The 17,745-nt window shown below is 42.1% G+C and overlaps 1 protein-coding gene across 4 annotated transcripts in view; it reads right to left on the bottom strand.

Moving 5' to 3' along the window:
- tgfbr3 (transforming growth factor, beta receptor III) overlaps nucleotides 1–17,745 on the bottom strand; it is a 138,218-nt gene that overhangs the window by 108,361 nt on the left and 12,112 nt on the right. For 3 of the 4 annotated variants that reach the window (XM_072684041.1, XM_072684043.1, XM_072684045.1), the window contains exon 2: nucleotides 12,747–12,904. In XM_072684041.1, coding sequence (XP_072540142.1) covers nucleotides 12,747–12,807 — 61 coding nt within the window. In that variant the 5' untranslated portion in view covers nucleotides 12,808–12,904. Of the gene's footprint in view, nucleotides 1–12,746; nucleotides 12,925–17,745 lie in introns of those variants that run through there. The other variant, XM_072684042.1, reaches the window with a different exon arrangement.

Raw genomic sequence — 17,745 nt, 5'->3', positions numbered from 1 at the left:
ATCCTGCAAATTTGTGAAACTCATGAAATACTGTGCAAAATCACAGTATAAATAATGGAACTGGCTAAACTGTGTCTACCTATGCCATTTTAGCTGTGTTTCTAAATGCATTGTTCACTCCCTAGTTAATACTGTGGAATGGAAGCAAACAAAACCTCCCACCCATTTTAAATTTAGTGCTTTTAGAATGTTACAAAAAGCAACACATTTATATATATCCATCTATTCAGCCTACAGCAATCTAGCCTCAAATATCCTCTCTAAAGATAGAAAGAGTGTTTCAGCCTGAACTGCTTTTTTTGAATGAGTAATAAAACAAGAGAGCCAATCAGAACAGCGTTCATTTGCATATATTGGACCGTTTTGGAAGGTTGGCAAAAGGCTACATAAGAATGATTTATGACTGTGCATTATACTTTCATCCATGTCTACAGATAACGGTGTGTGACTCGATTTGGGATAACTTAACACACACTTGACACAGTTTGGGATGAGTGTGAGAAGACTCCTGACTTCTGACAGCTTTTAGCTTCCATTCCTTGTTAGCTACATTAGCCTCACAGCACAAGTGCAAAGCTAAAGAAGCCAACATCACACTAAACACTACAACTCCAAACATGTCTTGGCTGGGGAATTTTGTCTTTTTTATGCCAAACACTATCTTAGACCTTTAAGCTGTGAACGCCAAGATCTCTTGACACCCTGCTATAATTCATATTCTTATTAGATCATTTTTTGGTTGCACTGTATTTACACCACTTCAACTTTGTCCCATCCAGAGGGGCCGTGGGGGAGGGTTTTGGCCGCGGCGGCAGATCAGCCACAGATTTGTTCTGATTTATATCAAAGTGAGGTTTCCCAGGTGGTGACTCTGGCCGGTTTGTTTTCCCTCGACAGTCCATCACCCCTCTTCCCCCTGCCTCCTCCGGCCCCCCGATCACTCCTCCACCTCATAGAGAAACCTCTGTCTGTTGAATGGAAAGGCTTGCAGAAAATATCAGACACGTTTTTTCCGAAAGAGGAGTAATCGGCCCACTCCTGTGCAGTAAATAACAAGTAACACTTTAAAGCTCATCCCCTCCGGCAGCCCCCCTTTACTTCAAAATAAAAATGATATTCCCATATATATAAAATGATATATATATATCTATAGATAGAGAGATATACAGACAGATAGATAGTATATGTATACACTAAGAATTTTTCCTCTATATCTTATTTATTGTAAAGTGAGATACACAACATTTCATTTCATCTGTATATGTAGCTCTTTCATATCTGCTTTAATACTTTACCCCATGTAGAGTGCAAAAATATTCTGGATATCTCAGCTTTAAAAATCTGGTGTCAGGTGTGTCTGGTGCCTCAAAGGCCTAACAATGGCAGCTTAGTAGACCCCAGGCATCAAACCCACAGCCCTGTGATCAGTAACTCATTAACATGGCTGACCCTGTATCCATGTCTATAGACAACACTGTGTAATACAGTGTCAGAAACCACATCAGCAAGCGAGTCTATCAGAGATTCATGAATGACACGACATGACTTGAGGTGAGTGTGGGGTGATTTAGACATGCGGTTTGTACCATGCTAACCTACCAGCTTTAACCTTTTGAACTCTAGGTTTATTATTCTGTTATCAGTCTTAATGCAGAAATTTCTAGCAATTATTTTGCAACAAGCTTATTTTGTGAAGTCCCACAAGGTTCTATTTTAGAGTCTGTGAAGGTGTGGACCTATGTACAGGGTTTAGGGAGTTAAGCTTCCTAACTTGTACATTTAAATGTACATTTAAGGCATTTAGCAGACGCTCTTATACAAAGCGACTTACAAAAATGCTTCACTGTTTACTCAGAAAAATACCCTTAGCTTAGTTTGGATAGACTAGGATCCAAACATACTTCTTCAGCCTACATACTACTGAACACTAAAGTTAACATGCAGACCATACTACTCGTCACTACACTTCGCCCAAGTACTCTCCGAAGAGGTGGGTCTTCAGTCATGAGAGAAAAAAGCCTGAACGCTTGTCTTCCGTGGACATACAAGCTCGAAGGGCTCTCGGTACTGACCACGAATGACAGGGAGCCTGTTTACTTTTTCCTGTTTACTTTTAAAAGCAGAGGAAGGACGCAACTGGACCTGAAGTAAAGCGCAGCAGGTTACGTGTCTACATTCCTCACTCACGCACCCGAAGGGTTAAAAACCGATGCAACGGAGCTCTTTCCTCAATGACGAGTCCTCAGACCTCTCCAGCGTGTGTTGTGTATTTTTTCTTCTCCGTCTATCCTCCTTAAAAAACACGGGGAACACAATGGAAAGAGCACGATCACCCCAGCTGTCTCCGATTAGCGGCCTGGCCCATGATAATCATACACCAACTTACTGGCATAGTGGACTGGGGTGGGGGAGAGGACGAGAGGCATTAAGGTAAGGTAGAGTAAGAGAGAGTGAGGGGGAAGGAGTGAAAGGAGCTGGTTAACCTCATATGAGTGCTGTGAGTGTTTATATACAGTCTCAGATTAGATTCTGTGTGTGCTTATGGGTTAGGCAATACACACACACACACACACAAACGTGGTGAGTTAGATAGCTAGTCATGGTGTGTGTAAAGCAGTACAGACTTGCTGTTGCTATGTAAACATCCCCACATGTCTCCATCACACCAGCAGCAGAGGATTCTGGGTACGAATAGCTGAATCACAAGGCAACATCTGCTTTAGAAAGGAGGGAACTCTTTCTCTCTCTCCCTTCCTTCTTAGACTAGCTTGCTCTCTCTATCTACTTCCAGTACTTGCTCTCTCTCTCTCTCTCTCTCTCTCTCACTCTCTCTCTTACACACACACACACATACTGTTCTTTTGGAACGTCTCCCCACCACTCCAATGCCACGGCTCACATTACAGCAGTTGCACAATACTCTGGCAGCACACACAATCTGGCCCACGCAGTCTTAAGACACACACACACACACACACACACACACACACCATTAATGTGCTCTATGTACTCCATAGATCATCTGAGATCCTTATTTTATAAAGTTTTTACATTCTGCCTGGTGGCAGGGCTTGGACTGGAGCTGGAGAGTGTGTTTCAATGCAGTATAAAAACCATAAAGTTGTTCGAGCTCTAAGGATCATTTTCAGATTTTCAGACTAAACAAACAGCGTCTATCGTGATGATGCCTGGATTTATTCAGTGTTTAGGCTCATTAGTCTCAACAACATGCTAATTCTCGGCCAAATAGACAGTGGAGCTTGTAAATCTGGTACACACTGATTAGCAGTGTGTGTTTAAAGGGTGAAATAGCAGGATCTTCTTATTATGCTCCTTTTCACCCAATAGTACCAACAGTCTCTTTCAACATTCTCACGGTAGATCATGCAAGGTTTTTAGCTACGTCCTGTAAGAACAGAGAAGCATGTAGCTAGCTAGCTACCCAGATAGCAACAAACACTGGCCCAACACTGGTGAACGTCGTCACTGTCGCCCCCGGAACAACATTAATCCATGTTTGGCTCTATTTTCAGACGCACAGGCCGGAGGTCGGAGTCAAAATGCCAACATTTAACCAACGTCAGGTCCATGTTTGTCAGTGCCAGACATTATTATTATTATTATAATTTCACTAAAATAGGGTCTATGAAACTGTACTGCAGTTACAGCATATGTGTGGGCCTATATACAGGGTTTAGGAAGTTGAGCTTCCATAATTTGTTAGTTACATTAGCCTTACATCTCGACTGCAAAGGTCAAACACATAAGATGTAAGCACGAAAGACAGGGAGCACGCCTCCTGTTTACTTCAGGTCCAGTTGTGTCTTTCCTGTGCTTTTAAAAGTAAAGTGGAGCAGGTTACATGGCTACACCTGAGGGCCCACATCACAGCCATCACAGGGCCGTAAGCCATGTCATGGGAAAAACGTCATTAGGCAGATGTGATCTGCCAATGTTGTGCCAGGGTATACTTGCTATCTGGGTATTCACTTTCAGAATTGGGATGTTTTCAGGGTCACATTATTGTTGACACTAGGGATGTCTCGATCCGATCTAGTGACTCCAGGCATTTTTTTAAGGTTCTGATCTACTTCAGGATGCAATCTGCCATCCTCTAGGCTCCATTAATAGATATGATCCTTAGCTGCTGCAGACGAACTTCTGATTTTTTGGAAAGATACCCCAGACAGAGTTACATCTGGGACCTTATTCTGATGAGGAAAGCAAAACAGAGCTTTATATGATCTGATAAGTGTAGCAATGTTAACAGTTAGCAGCCAAAACTAAAGCTCAAGTTAGCTTCTTAGGCTAACTCTGCATTCCACCTTAAATTAAAGTTCGGGGAAGAGAAAAATACGCTGCCAAAAACCACCCAGTTTGTTGTAGTTCTGCAACGACACATATATTTAATCTCATTGTATCCATTTGGGAAGATCTAACGCATTCCATCCCGTCTTTACTCCTGAACTCCTGAAACCAGACTATGGTGGAAATGCTCGGTTCTACCAGCGAGAGAACCACGCTCCTTTCTTCGGTTCTAAAGCAGCTCTGAACGGCACATTCAGAACCGAGGAGGAGGCTAATGCTAATGCACACACAAACTGAGTGATCTGACTGCAGCTAAATGGTCAAGTCAGACTGGACTGTAGGATATTAAACACTATAGAGATTAAGACGTAAAAAGTAGATCAGATTAGAATTTAGTCTGATTACAGAAACTGGTACTAAAAATAATGATTTCACTGATTGGAAGATTGGATCGGATCAGCATCAGCCGATAGTCAGCATTAAGAGGCTTGGATCGAATCGGGGGGTCAGGACATCTCTAGCTGACACACTACTCAAAGTATTGCAACAATTCTAACTATGTAAAGCAGCTAAATACAGTTGCTAGCGTACCACTGGGGCATTAATGCTAATTCCAATGCAAATTAAAAAACGAATGCCGAATGGCCATAAAGTCAGTGCTTACAAAACTGACTCTTACAAAAAAGTCAAACTGAATAGCTAACAGTAAGTTACTAGCTTTCACGCTGCTTGCTCTTCTAATTTTGACTTTTCATTTATTGTTAGAATTTTACAATAATAATGGCATGTTATGATATGAAAGCTGGCACTATGTTTGATCTTCATTAGCCTAGAATAGAGTTTCTGACTTAAAGAATAGCGTATCTGACATCTGACTAAAAATGATTTAGATCGTATATCACACTCTAGATTCCCAGCTTTCACACTGTGCAAATATTACAGTGAACTAAATAACAGTAATTAAATACAGCGGATCTCAAACAGAGGGTGACACATTTGCAAGTTCTAAGAGAAAGCCGTTTAGATAGTGGGCTCTCAAAAGCAGAGCTGTGCATTACGTGTTCCTGCCTAATGAGTGAATGGAACAGGAGATGTATCTGATAAGAGTGAGCACTGGGTTCCTACCCACTCTACTGTGTCAAACCCACTCCGTCTGAAGTGCGGAAGGGTGAATGGATGGAGTGATGAAAGTGGAGGAAGGCGCGGGGTTGCAAGACGACGCTCGCGTGTCCTGCATCCCCGCCCCGTCCTGCTCTCTCTTCGTCAACAGCATCCTGCCGCCGCTGTTTTTGGCGAGTGGACAGTAATACACCTGGATCGGCTCCCACATGGCTCTCGCTTTCAGCAGTGAAATCTGAGGGCTGCCCCACAGACCAGCCTATTATATACTATTACACAACCTCATATACAGCCTGGCAGAACAACAGGGAACACAGTCCAGGAAAGAGGCAGAGAGAGAGAGAGAGAGAGAGAGAGAGAGAGAGAGAGAGAGAATGAGGGGACATTATATAAGACATTATTACATCTAGATACACACTGAGGGATCAAACCCTCATATCTCCAAAATGCCAACTTTACAAGAGAAGGAAAAAACCTCCCTAACTTTTAATGGAAGTCAATGTAAAAAAGTCATTTTGGAGCATTTCTATTGGCCCATTCATCATGAAACTGTGGCACAACGTAATGAACAACTGCAAGATGTCAAAAAGACATACATGGCAGCGACAATATACAATACATACAGGACATCCTACATATAGATCATTGCCTTATTGTTTAGAAATGGTCTAAAATGACTTAGAATTAAATCTTTTCCATTGACTTCCATTAAAAGCTAAGAGGTTTTTACAGTTTCCTGTAAAGTTGCCATTTTTGGGAGAAATGACAGCAATGATACACATGATTTCACATGGGACATCTGTTTGGCCCTACATCCTGGCAATACATTAGAATGCATGTGTGTGTGTGTGTGTGTGTGTGTGTGTGTGTGTGTGTGTGTGTGTGTGTGTGTGTGTGTGTGTGTTTGTGTGTCTATTTCAGGAGGTCTATTAAGTTGCTTGATGGAAGAGTAACAGCTTGTGTCAGGACAGCAGCACAATGAGTGAAGACTCACCTCTCACAAATTTAAACAACACCCAAGAATAACTCTCCAGACTTGAGAAAGCAATGTGAAGGCTTCCACAGGGTCCAAGAGAGAGAGAAGAAGTGGGAGGGAGAGAGGGTGGAAGACACGAAGAGAGAGAAAGAAAGATAAAACACTCGCTTTACACCTTTCACACTCACTTTCACTTGCTGGCTGATGTGCGAGGTCGTTATGACCCGACATTTAGCTCCGCTTTATGAATCAAGTCTTATTATGAATGTGTTGTTAATGATCACACATAAGACGGTGCAGACTGTGGCATTAATGAAGCAAATGAAGTTGCCACTTCTCGGTTAACAGTATTTCAGCTATAAATACTCTTTTTTATTAGCCATGCTAAAGCTGTTTATAACTGCAGCAAAATAACTCAGGGCAGAGGGACCTCTGAGGACTGGCAGAGTTCTTACTGATACAAAAAGACTGAGGCAGAGTTGATCAACTGGAAACCTGGAGATCTACTGTTCTGCAAAGGTCCCATCTAGACCTAAACCTAAACTGTTTTTTGCAATGAACTGAACGAAGTCTCAACCAAAGAGGAACCCTCAGACCCTTGCATGCTTCTTAAAGCAGGCCCAATGATTTCTGAAAACTACATGTCTGAAGTTTTCTTTTTTTCAATGCTTTTGCTCCCCAATTTAGTCATGGGCAATTCCCACCTCCTAGGTAGGACTCCCCCTGTCACACAGTGCTACCAGCGCTGAAGGCTGAAGGAAGCAGGTGGCTCGTCCGTGACAAAGGAAGTCAGCCACCGCATCTATTTAAAAAAATGTCACTAATGCAATGTTCTTGTGGAAATCTAGTTTACTGTGCAGTTATCATGTGACCTCATTTGCGTTTTTGTTTATTTTATTTTATTTGTTTCTTTGTTTTTTTTACTCTTTCTATTACTTTTGACACCTCCAACCTGGAAACCCAGGACTTATGGATCATTATAGAATGTCATATAGAAAAACATTGATCATCTTTGATATCTACAGTGGCATCTCCAAGACGTCAGACAGGTCTTGTAGGGTTTTTCCTGGTATGCAGTGGTTAGTAACTACCAAAATGAGACCAAGAAAGGACAACCTGTGAAGTGGCATCCATCCAACTGGCTCACTGATGAAATCCATAAAGCCCCACCTCCCAACCTAAGACTTAAAAAAATCTGATAAATGTTATGGCTGATGGGTGGATGTTAATATGTCCAAAAATCTGCACCAGTGTTAGGTAAGCCTTACCACACGACTAGAATCCCACAGGGGCAGAGGTGGGGGGGTTTCTATAAAGGCCTAAAAAGCCTGATCATACACAGAGGGGAGATATAACTACATTAGGAGAAAAGCATGAATGATCTGAGGCACATTAAAGCAATTGTAGCTCTTTCATCAAACATATTATCTGATCTGTAATCTATCTCTATAAAGTCTGACTTTGTTTCTTGGAAACAGTGCGAAAATCCTCATATTTCCTCATATACTGGTTCTGAACTTGAAGGCCAATCAGATCCAGACTATACTGAACTCTTTTAAATAAAATGTCTGCGCTCAAGAAGAAAAAAAACAGATGAAGCTTGATTCCCCCAGCAGCCCATGTGGAACGAATCACGAGCCAAAATGTTGATGCAGCAGATTAGATAATGTCCTAGTCTTGGATTTCCAAAAACAAAAGAAATTTGGACGTCTCTCAGGGAGGCCATCCTGTCCAAAATAAAAACAGAACTTCAACATCAGGGGAAAAGTTCACTTAGGCTTTTGAACTGTCCGATGCGTCTGACCTTCACAAATTCACCTTGGACCTAGGATTCCTAAAAACTGAAGTTCTGGACGAGTCTAGACAGTTTCATCCACAAACACACTTTGAATAAGTAGGTCTCAAAAGAAACAGACGTTCCCCCTTAACACTGCTTTACTTTATGATGGCAGACGGACAACTGCTAAACAGATATTCCAAGTTTGCACGGAATCAGGCTTTGAAATTGTAGTTTTTAAAGGCATTAAGTGAACCACACCCAACTCCTCCTTCTCCCTGTATAAACCCCTCCACTTTCATTCCATCTTCGTGTTGAGCTACATTGCACCCACCACCACCCACCTCCTCCCTTCTTCCCTGCTATTCACCACAAACATGGGGGGTGGGGGTGGGGGCGCAACTTCATGCACCACCTTGAAGCTGCCCTGAAATCCTGCCCAGCATACTTCTGGGTTCGCATCCCCATGCCAGCTTCAAGGGGTTGGTCCTAACTCACAAACAAAAGTATAGTGAAAGATCACTGAAGCAGTTCATTGAAAAATGTAAAATGTGTGGAAAAGGCAGAATCTAAGCATTGAATCAATTCCATATTTGTGCAAAAGACATATTTTACTATGATATATTTTCACTGTAATGTTAATAAATAGTCCAAATTTCTACATTTCTACATACGGCATTGGTAGATCTGCATAACCACTATTAAAACTTTTGGATATAACCATCAGCCCAGAACTGTGATATACGGTGCATACATTTAACACACTTTACTACTTAATGAAATAAATACACTTTATTTTTTTTACACATAAAAAAAAAAAATAACTCTACATGATGACCCTGAGATACAAGGTCATCCATTACCTTGTTCTGTCACACTTCATGTAATCGTGTGTCATTTAAATTGTACAAAATACTCAAACAGGGTTAAAACCACTGTGCTCAATCACATCAACTAAAGCTCAATGAGTTCACAACACAAACTCGCAGTTAGAACTATCGGTTAAACCTTGGAAACATGTTCAGTGAAGCAGTAGCAGCAGCGATGAGCTGGCGTAGATGAATGGATTTCCTGTAGGTTGGAAACTATGGGGGAATGCAACAATGCTGGCATGAGCATTTTGGAGGAAGAGGTAGGTGGAGAGGCTCCTATGTGAGCTCATTGTCTTAAAGAGCAGGTCACAGCAGGAGGCGCACAGCTTTGCTAAACTCAAGCGGCCCATTGTCCTCCTGCCTGACCATCACTAACAGGAATGGACCCTCGAGAGATTCAGCCCAGCTTGAGTAGGTGGGTATGTATTTTTTTTCCATTTGTGAATGTTCTGGCATAACCGCTGACCTATATTGGTACAAACATACCAAGGCTTTAACGTAATTCAAGGCCTCAAGCCAGCATGTACACTATATGTCCAAATGTTTGTGGACACCCCTTCTAAAGAAAGCATTTAGCTATTTAAAGTTGTTAACTTTCCCCTTGGTGTTAAATTGCTGATACAGATGTGAAAAATGCACACACAGCTCGTTTAGTCCCTGTAGACAAAAAGTATTGCCAGCAGAATAGGACTCGCTGGAACAGATACATATAAACCTATTGGGCTAGACGAGTATGAAGCCCCCTCTAGCCCATTAAGCTGTGGAGCAGTGGATCTAACACTTTTGGGATGGTCCAATACTCTTTGGAGTGTGGAGTTGAGGATGAGGTCGGGTGGTAATCATCCAACATCCTGACCTCACTGAGGTCCTCAAAAGAATGCACCAAAATGTAGACACCTTTTACAGAAGTAATTTTAGTCATATTTAGCATATTAAATGCTATTACATAGAAAATGCATTTTCCAAAATAACGTCTTCTTACATTAAAAGGTAAAACACTTGGCTTTTCCTGAAAAAGTTTCAATTTCAGAGTTTATAGTTTATTTATTTTTATTCTGTCTTGTTACCGAAGCTAGTAGCTACAACACAGGCAAATGGTAAATGGGCTGCATCCATAAAATATTTTCATTAAATTCCTAGTTGTATCCCTGGATGTAAGGTGATCAATGCAATCAGGTAAAGCAAATAGGCATAAGTATACAGTTTCCTTTAAAGACTGAAGTTGTAGAATGTGTGTACTTCCAGAAAAATGTGGAGATTTGCAGAGACATATGAAAATGTCTCGTTCTCAAGGAAACAGGCAATAGCACTGGCGATAAATCTGTGGGAAAAGAAATCTGTATGGTCTGAAAATGGCATTCAAAGTTCGGATGAAAAAAGCATCATAAACAGGGACCACTAAATAATCCACTAAAACCAGAATGGTCAGGAGGGAGCGAGGAAGAAAGCAAAATAAGTTTTCAGCCAAATCCCCAAACTGTCTGAGTCTTCTCTCAGACCACAGCGCTTCAATCCAGCAGCCCAGACTTGACAACCACCATCATTCCTAGTTTGTTTACTTGCATTTAAAGCCTATTTTCACAGGCCAGACGTCTGAGTACAGGTTTCATGCAACTTGGAGAAGAACCACCTACTTTGACAGGAAGGGGTCATTTGACCGACAGGAAAACCAGCCAACCAACCAACCACGGACTGGTGCCATTATCAAACAGGTGCTACATCAAGACAAGGCTCCAATCTACTTGAATGAAGAGGGACCTATAACCCAGGTATTACAACAAAAATCCATATTTTTATCCACTTTACTGAAGTCTCTAAAAATTGGGCTTTTCAGGTTGTTCTGGTTAGACTACATGAACGGAACACAACCATTTCAAGGAAGGCGAATGTATCTTTTCGTTGAAGGGCAGGACTTTCCATAATGCAGCCATCAAGTTGTGCATTACAAGTTACAACATTCATATTTTAATGCGTGAACGGTCTCTTCCTCTGGTGTTGAGCCTGTCAGCACTTTCTTAATTCATAACCCCATGGCCATGGTGAGCATGCTGGGAGGGAGCGGGGAAATTCCGAGCACTGAGGGTGATCCGTGATTGCTTGACAAAACAGGCAACTCGCTCCGGCAAGAGATTCAGAAACAAGAGCAGCTTATCAGGACCACACCCTCCACACACACCAAAACATACAGTACGTCTTATCTGTTACAGCTCTAAATAGGAATCGGCAAAACAATGCCACAATTTTCTCTTTTCAAATTGTGAGGAGCTAGAGCATGAAACCCATGGTATGGTTGTTTTAAAGTCAGGTATATTTTTATCATTATTATTATTATTATTAAGTTGTAATAGCTCTGTGTGATCCTTAAAGAAATATTTTGGCCAAAAATTACTATTTGCATGTATACACTAATATGTGCATGTATACTGATCAAATTCAGGCTACACCTACAGATTCTGATCATGCGACATGCTGTTTTCCATTTATATGTATAGTAGGGTGGCATACAGTATCAGAAACCACATTAGCATCTTCATTTTCACTTAACAATTCAATGACGTTAAACTCAAGTGAGGCAAAATTGTGATGATTCTAGAGTTTACAAGCCAATTTAAATCAAATCATAGTTTATTGGTCCAAAATATAACATATGAAACCAAGATACAGAAATAGAAAAGTGCAAAATAAAAGGTACATCATCGCTGTCACACAAACCTTGTGTCTCCATTTTTGCCATTTTCCACTTTTTTGACATAATGTGATTCTGACAGATGTTAAGTACATCGTGTCCAAATTTCATGATGAATGAACCAATGGAAATGCTCCAAAATGATCTGGAACAAAATCTAAAAAAAAAATGACATGCATTGAAGCAGTACAAGCTGTGTGACAGCAGATATACAGAAATAAATATATTAACAGAAATAGAGGTTGGGAATCAAAAGGGGACAGTTCATTAAATATTCAGTAAATATCTATAAATATATAGAAGTATTACTGGTTTGTTTAAACCCTGACAGCTTGATTGCAGTCTTGTACTCTCTGTCTTCACATCCCACTGTTCTGACTTCATACAATGGCTGGGCGACTCTTAAAACTACTATTCAGATACAGTAATTTTCATCATTTTATTATTTCATCTTAGTATACAGGAGTATACAGTGCAGTTGTGGAACCCCTGTATTGTAATGCTGTGCAATAAGCAGGAGATTACTAAGTAGCTAAAAAAGAGATATAGAGATAAGAGAACATAATTAATGCAAATATTTAAAAAGTAATATTCTGATGATAATAGGTGGGGTATAACTTTAGCCTCATAGCTCCAGCGCTAAACTAAAGAATCAAACTTTATAAAATAATCAAATAATCAAATGTGTCAATTTAATAGTTAGATACCTAACTATTCCTTTAAACACAAGGTCGGGTAGCATTTCCCCTTCAGTTCTCAGTACAGCCTGGAGGAGCACCTGTACTCTCGTCTTTATGAGCCACGGGACAGCAGTGAGCCGCCTGAGCCGCTCGTAATAAATTATCAATCACATCCATCATGTCTGTGAGGAAAAACATCACAGAAGATAAAGAGGCTTTGTGCCATGTCACGGCAGGTCCGTTCACTGCTCGGTTATTACTGTGCGGGAGGGGAGAGGGGAGGGGGGGGGGGGGGCGGAGAGGGAAAGATGAGGAAAACAGCTCCTACCTGCAGAGGCCACGCTGTAGAGGGCGAGGAGCAGGACAGCTACGGCGCGCCTGAGTGCCATCACCCGAGGCAACTGGACACCAGCTCTGTCTTTAAGAAGTGTTAGGCTTCCTCCTCACGCGGTGCCACACGAACACACACAAACACACGGCTGTGTTCTGAAAAGAAGAGAAAAGGGGGAGGGGGGGAGTTTATGGTCAGATTCCAATTAGTAGAGTAATGGGGTCTTGCTGTCCTGAAAGGCCTTAAGGGATAAGACAGAAGAGGTGCAGCTGGGGAAGTTTGTGTGTGTGTGTATGCGTGTGTATGTGGTGTGTGTGTGTTAATCTCAGACCACTAATGTAAGCCTTATTTGAATGTTGGGGTGGGCGGTGTGATGAAAGAGGGTAAACCAATGCATCAAAATCTTGTGGTACAGCTATGGAAAAGCATGATAACGCATGGTGGAGAACATTAATTCATTAATTATGATATCTAATGGAAAAGCATTGCTTGATGTTTCCTAGCACCCAGCATCAATCAACAGCATCAGTTTTTCCAGGTTTCCACCAATGTAGCACCCAGTAGCTAGACCTTTCCCCATCACACTCTGCTATCCGTGCTGGGACGGTGATGGCTGTCCAACCGAGCCACATCTTATCGAACTGCCCCTAAAGCATCATCATCATCAACATCATTGGCCAGCTAAACGCACTTACAGGAGAACACTACCTGCTAATTCTGTTACAGACCACCACACTGGAAGACATCATGCTGAGTGGTGGGAAAAGGGAACGGCCATCCTACCCACCCAGAGAGTCTGGGAATCCCAGCGATGTCCACTGATAGAGCCAATGTTCGAATCCCAGGTCATGCTGATGCCATCAGCAGCCAGAGCCCCAGAGAGCACAATTGGCACTCTCTTCCCCTTATCATTTTAATTGTGATGCATCTTTCATATGCAGCTGCAGATGTATTAGAGCTGGGAAGCCAATGCTGACTAGTGGAGCTGCATTGGTGGCAGTTCGAAAGGAATTGGTGGCGGACTTCACATGTATCGGAGGAGGTATGTGCTAGTCCTTTCCCCTTCTATGGACGACAGCATTGCAAGTGATAGAAAAAAACTGAAGCGTAAATCCAGTATCATGGACTGAATCTCAGTTTGGTTTGACTGTATCAGACATAGCACTAGTGAACAGAAGTAATGGAAGGCAGATGGATAAATAGATACATATAAATTGTATATAAATATAGATTTAATAGCTATAATATATTTAAAGATTACATTTTCTATCTCTTTTTCAGGCAGAAACAGTAAATAATAGTTTTGCTTTCTTCTGCAGTCTGTTGACTAGTCTAACACAACCAACGCATGCTCATATTGCTCAAATGATATGTCATCATAGCCATCTAGCCACAATGCTATACTTTAAGAAAGGCTAGCGGTTTCGCATGATTGACCCACTTCCTACTTGACAACACTGACACTGACGATATGTCTAAATGTTTGTGGACACCCTTTGAAATGAATCCATTCAGCTATTTTAAGTTGCACCTATTGCTGACACAGATGTGCAAATGTACACACACACGCACACACACAGCCTATCTAGTCACTGTAGAGACATATTGTCAATACAATAGAACTCTTTGAAGCAGATTAATGCTAGGTGTGGACTAGAAGGGTATAATGACTCCCAGCATTGAGCTCTGGAATGATGGTGCTCCAGCCAGTGCTTTTGAGATGAGTTGGGGAGTTGGGGCTGAGGTGGGGGTGGTCATCATCCAACATCCTGACCTCACTAATGTTCTGGTTGCTAATCGTAATCAAATCCTCACAGCAATGCTCCAAAAAACAGGAGAATGTCTACCCCGGGCAGTTGAGACAGTAGATACCCTTGAGCAGTGAGCAAGTGTCTCAATATTTTTTTGTCCATATAGTATGGATGTATAGATGGATGGACTAAAAAGAAAACTGCAAAACTGGACACCACATCCACCTCAGAGCATCTGAGATCCTCCAGTCTGATCCCACTGATGGACAGAAAGTAGAATGAACAAAAGCATAGTGTTTCTCAAACCAGACTGAGGGTGGAGAGTGAGTAAAGCACCTGGGGGAGACGACTAAGAAGATTAACAGCAAGCTGGAGATAAATCATCACGACCACAACTGACCCCAAGAAATGGGGCAGGGGACTCACCCTGCTCCAGCATACAGTACAAAAGACAACCTTTTTCAGAATAGTCCACTAACCAGAAACATTCTGCCAACAGCGTCAGGTGACCACTGATGAAGGACTAGAGGATGATCAGCACTGTGCAGCAACAGATGAGCTTCTGTCTCTGACTTTACATCTACAGCGTGGACCAACCAGGTGGGGGGTGTTTAATAGAGTGGACAGTGAGTGGACAGAAGAACTACTATCTCTGATCCACTCGTACCAGCAGCGCAACACACACCAACATGCCTCCACCATGTCAGTGTATCACTGAGGTTCTGACAGTGGCCCACCACCAAAAAAATAGTAGCTCTGTGGTGGTCCTGTGGGGTCCTGAGCATTGAAGAACAAGGTGAAAGGAGGCCACAGTCTGTAATTATAGAACTATATACAACATGCTCCTATATGGTAAGTAGAGCTGATCTAATGGCCAGTGAGTGTAGAAACAAGGGGGTGGTATTAATGTTATGGCTGATCGGTGTATATACTGACAAAAATGCATTAAGGAAACATCCCACAGCCCTTAACTGTACCCACAATTACAGAATGGCTCATGAGCCGAGCATACCACGCGCCACAGCGGAAGGGATGGAGTAACAAACCCTCCATATCATCCACATTACTCTTCACACACTTCTACCTGACACGCCACTCACATAATGGTCAGCTACTGAGTCATCCGAACGGAGCCTGTCAAACAAATCCTCCGTGGCATTCAAAATATTTACGTCTGCTCGAAAGGCTCGAGAGCGTGACGTCAATCCGTCCTCAGACGGGCTTCGTTCACTCGGCCGCTCCACGCTGCCAGACCCAAATGGGTTTTTCAGAGCCCTGAAGGAGATTCAGCAGGGGCTATCATAACCAAATACAGTCTCTAAGCACACGGGCCAGAAGCATAAGCTTAGCCAGTCTTTTTATAACCCAAATATCCTTCAAATCAGTGGTCCTGTATAATGAGTTGGTACTGTCTGACTGCTAACCGCTATAGATTCATAAAAACACTCACATTTCAAGAGGTTTATATGTTTTAGAGCTTCTGCAGAACTGAGCCAAAACACTCTACCCCAGCCTGCATGAAGCACCAGAGCTGGGCGATACTGGTCGTATTTCTTTCACCGAATTGTGATGATTACTTCTTACAAAAGCAGAGGATTTACATTCAAATACATCACTAAGATCACACACACACACACACACACACACACACAAAGAGAGATGTACTGCTTAGTCCTGCACAGGCCCATCCAGTCTGAATGGGGTTGCGCACTGAAATGCCGTTCCTGATTGTAAAATTCAGGCTTGTATGCAGCTTTTTGATTGGATGTACGGTTTAAAAAAACCTTATTATTCCACTAGGAAAGAATGATGCATAAAAGTGATAAAAAAAATTTAAAAAAATAGAAACACCCAACCAACCACATGAGGTACCGTATCAACCACCTTGAAACATGCTAGCATCCACCTAAAACACCATAGCACCTAGTAACACCCTAGCCACTCCTTAGCAGCACTATAGCAACCACAAAGCAACCACCTCACAACTACCTATTAATGGCATAGCATCCACCCGGGATACCATAGCAACTGCTTAGCATCCTAATTGCAACACCATAGCTACCACCTACCAACAATGCAGCACCCATCAAGCAACCACTTTGCATGAGCATAGCAACCAACTTGCAACACCATTGCAATCACCTAGCAACCGCATAGTGGCCTAATCATTTCAGTCCCGCCCAGGTACACATCTGTGTGAATTTCCAAGTACGTGTCTCTTCTTGACAAGAATATTTTATCACCTAGCCTGCATGCCTATATTAAACACCCTCCAAACCGCCAAACAGTAGCTGCTAGAATCCCATCTTCATCCTCTAATGATGTAAATACCCCCAACCAAACCACACAACACCCCCTATCAGCAATTTCTGTTTAACACCACCAGTGGAGAAAATGATCAACTGGCCAATCGAAGGATTGTGTTGGGTGTGACAGGAAATAGAGGCGATGGCATAAACAGGAACCACCAGTGTGTGTTTCTGTTCAGTGTCCCGCCTACAACACACACTTGGTCATGTTGACATTGTGCTCAAACAAAGTCATTGTCCAGCTTTCAGCAGCTATACACAACGCAACTTTCTCTCAGGCCAAAAACACGAGATGAAAAAAACACTCTGATCTTCAGGATTCCTTGTTTTTTAAAATCCGCAATATCACAGGTTTTTAAAGAGCCCATCTGACGGAAAACCAAATTTCCCATTTTTAAATAAAGAGCGTGAGGTTGTATATAAACACTATTAATCACCAATCAGAACAGAGCCCGTTTACATCCAGTAATCAGCTATAACATCAATACCACCCTCCTAATAGTGAGAAGGTCCCCTTTGTGACCAACAGATCTAAGCATTCAAAGCCTCTTTTAAGTTGTGAGGTGGGACCTTTATGGATCACATCAATGAGCCTTGGTGCCTTTGATTCTGCCACCAGTTTACAGGTCGTTGTTCACTTGAATCTACAGTATGTTGGTAGGTACTATCCAGTGCATACCGGTAGCTCTTGTGGGGAGTTTTTGGAGATGTTTCTGACCACAGTCATTTTCCCATCAAAATGTCAACCCTGTCAAACATGTCTGTTCACTTGATGCCTATATAAACCAGCCGTTGACAGATGCCACAGCAGATCACTTCACTGGTCAGTAGCGTTAATGTTCTGGCTAAAGGATATGGGTCCTTTTACCATTTTAACACTGTGTAGACCCATACTGCAGTTCTTCACTTTCTTAACTACATTACTACCACAATTAG

Source organism: Salminus brasiliensis, chromosome 7, assembly GCF_030463535.1.
Source record: "Salminus brasiliensis chromosome 7, fSalBra1.hap2, whole genome shotgun sequence".
Classification (NCBI taxonomy): Eukaryota; Metazoa; Chordata; class Actinopteri; order Characiformes; family Bryconidae; genus Salminus; species Salminus brasiliensis.
Note: the sequence above shows the minus strand (reverse complement) of the source record. Positions and strands in the feature narration are given on the sequence as shown.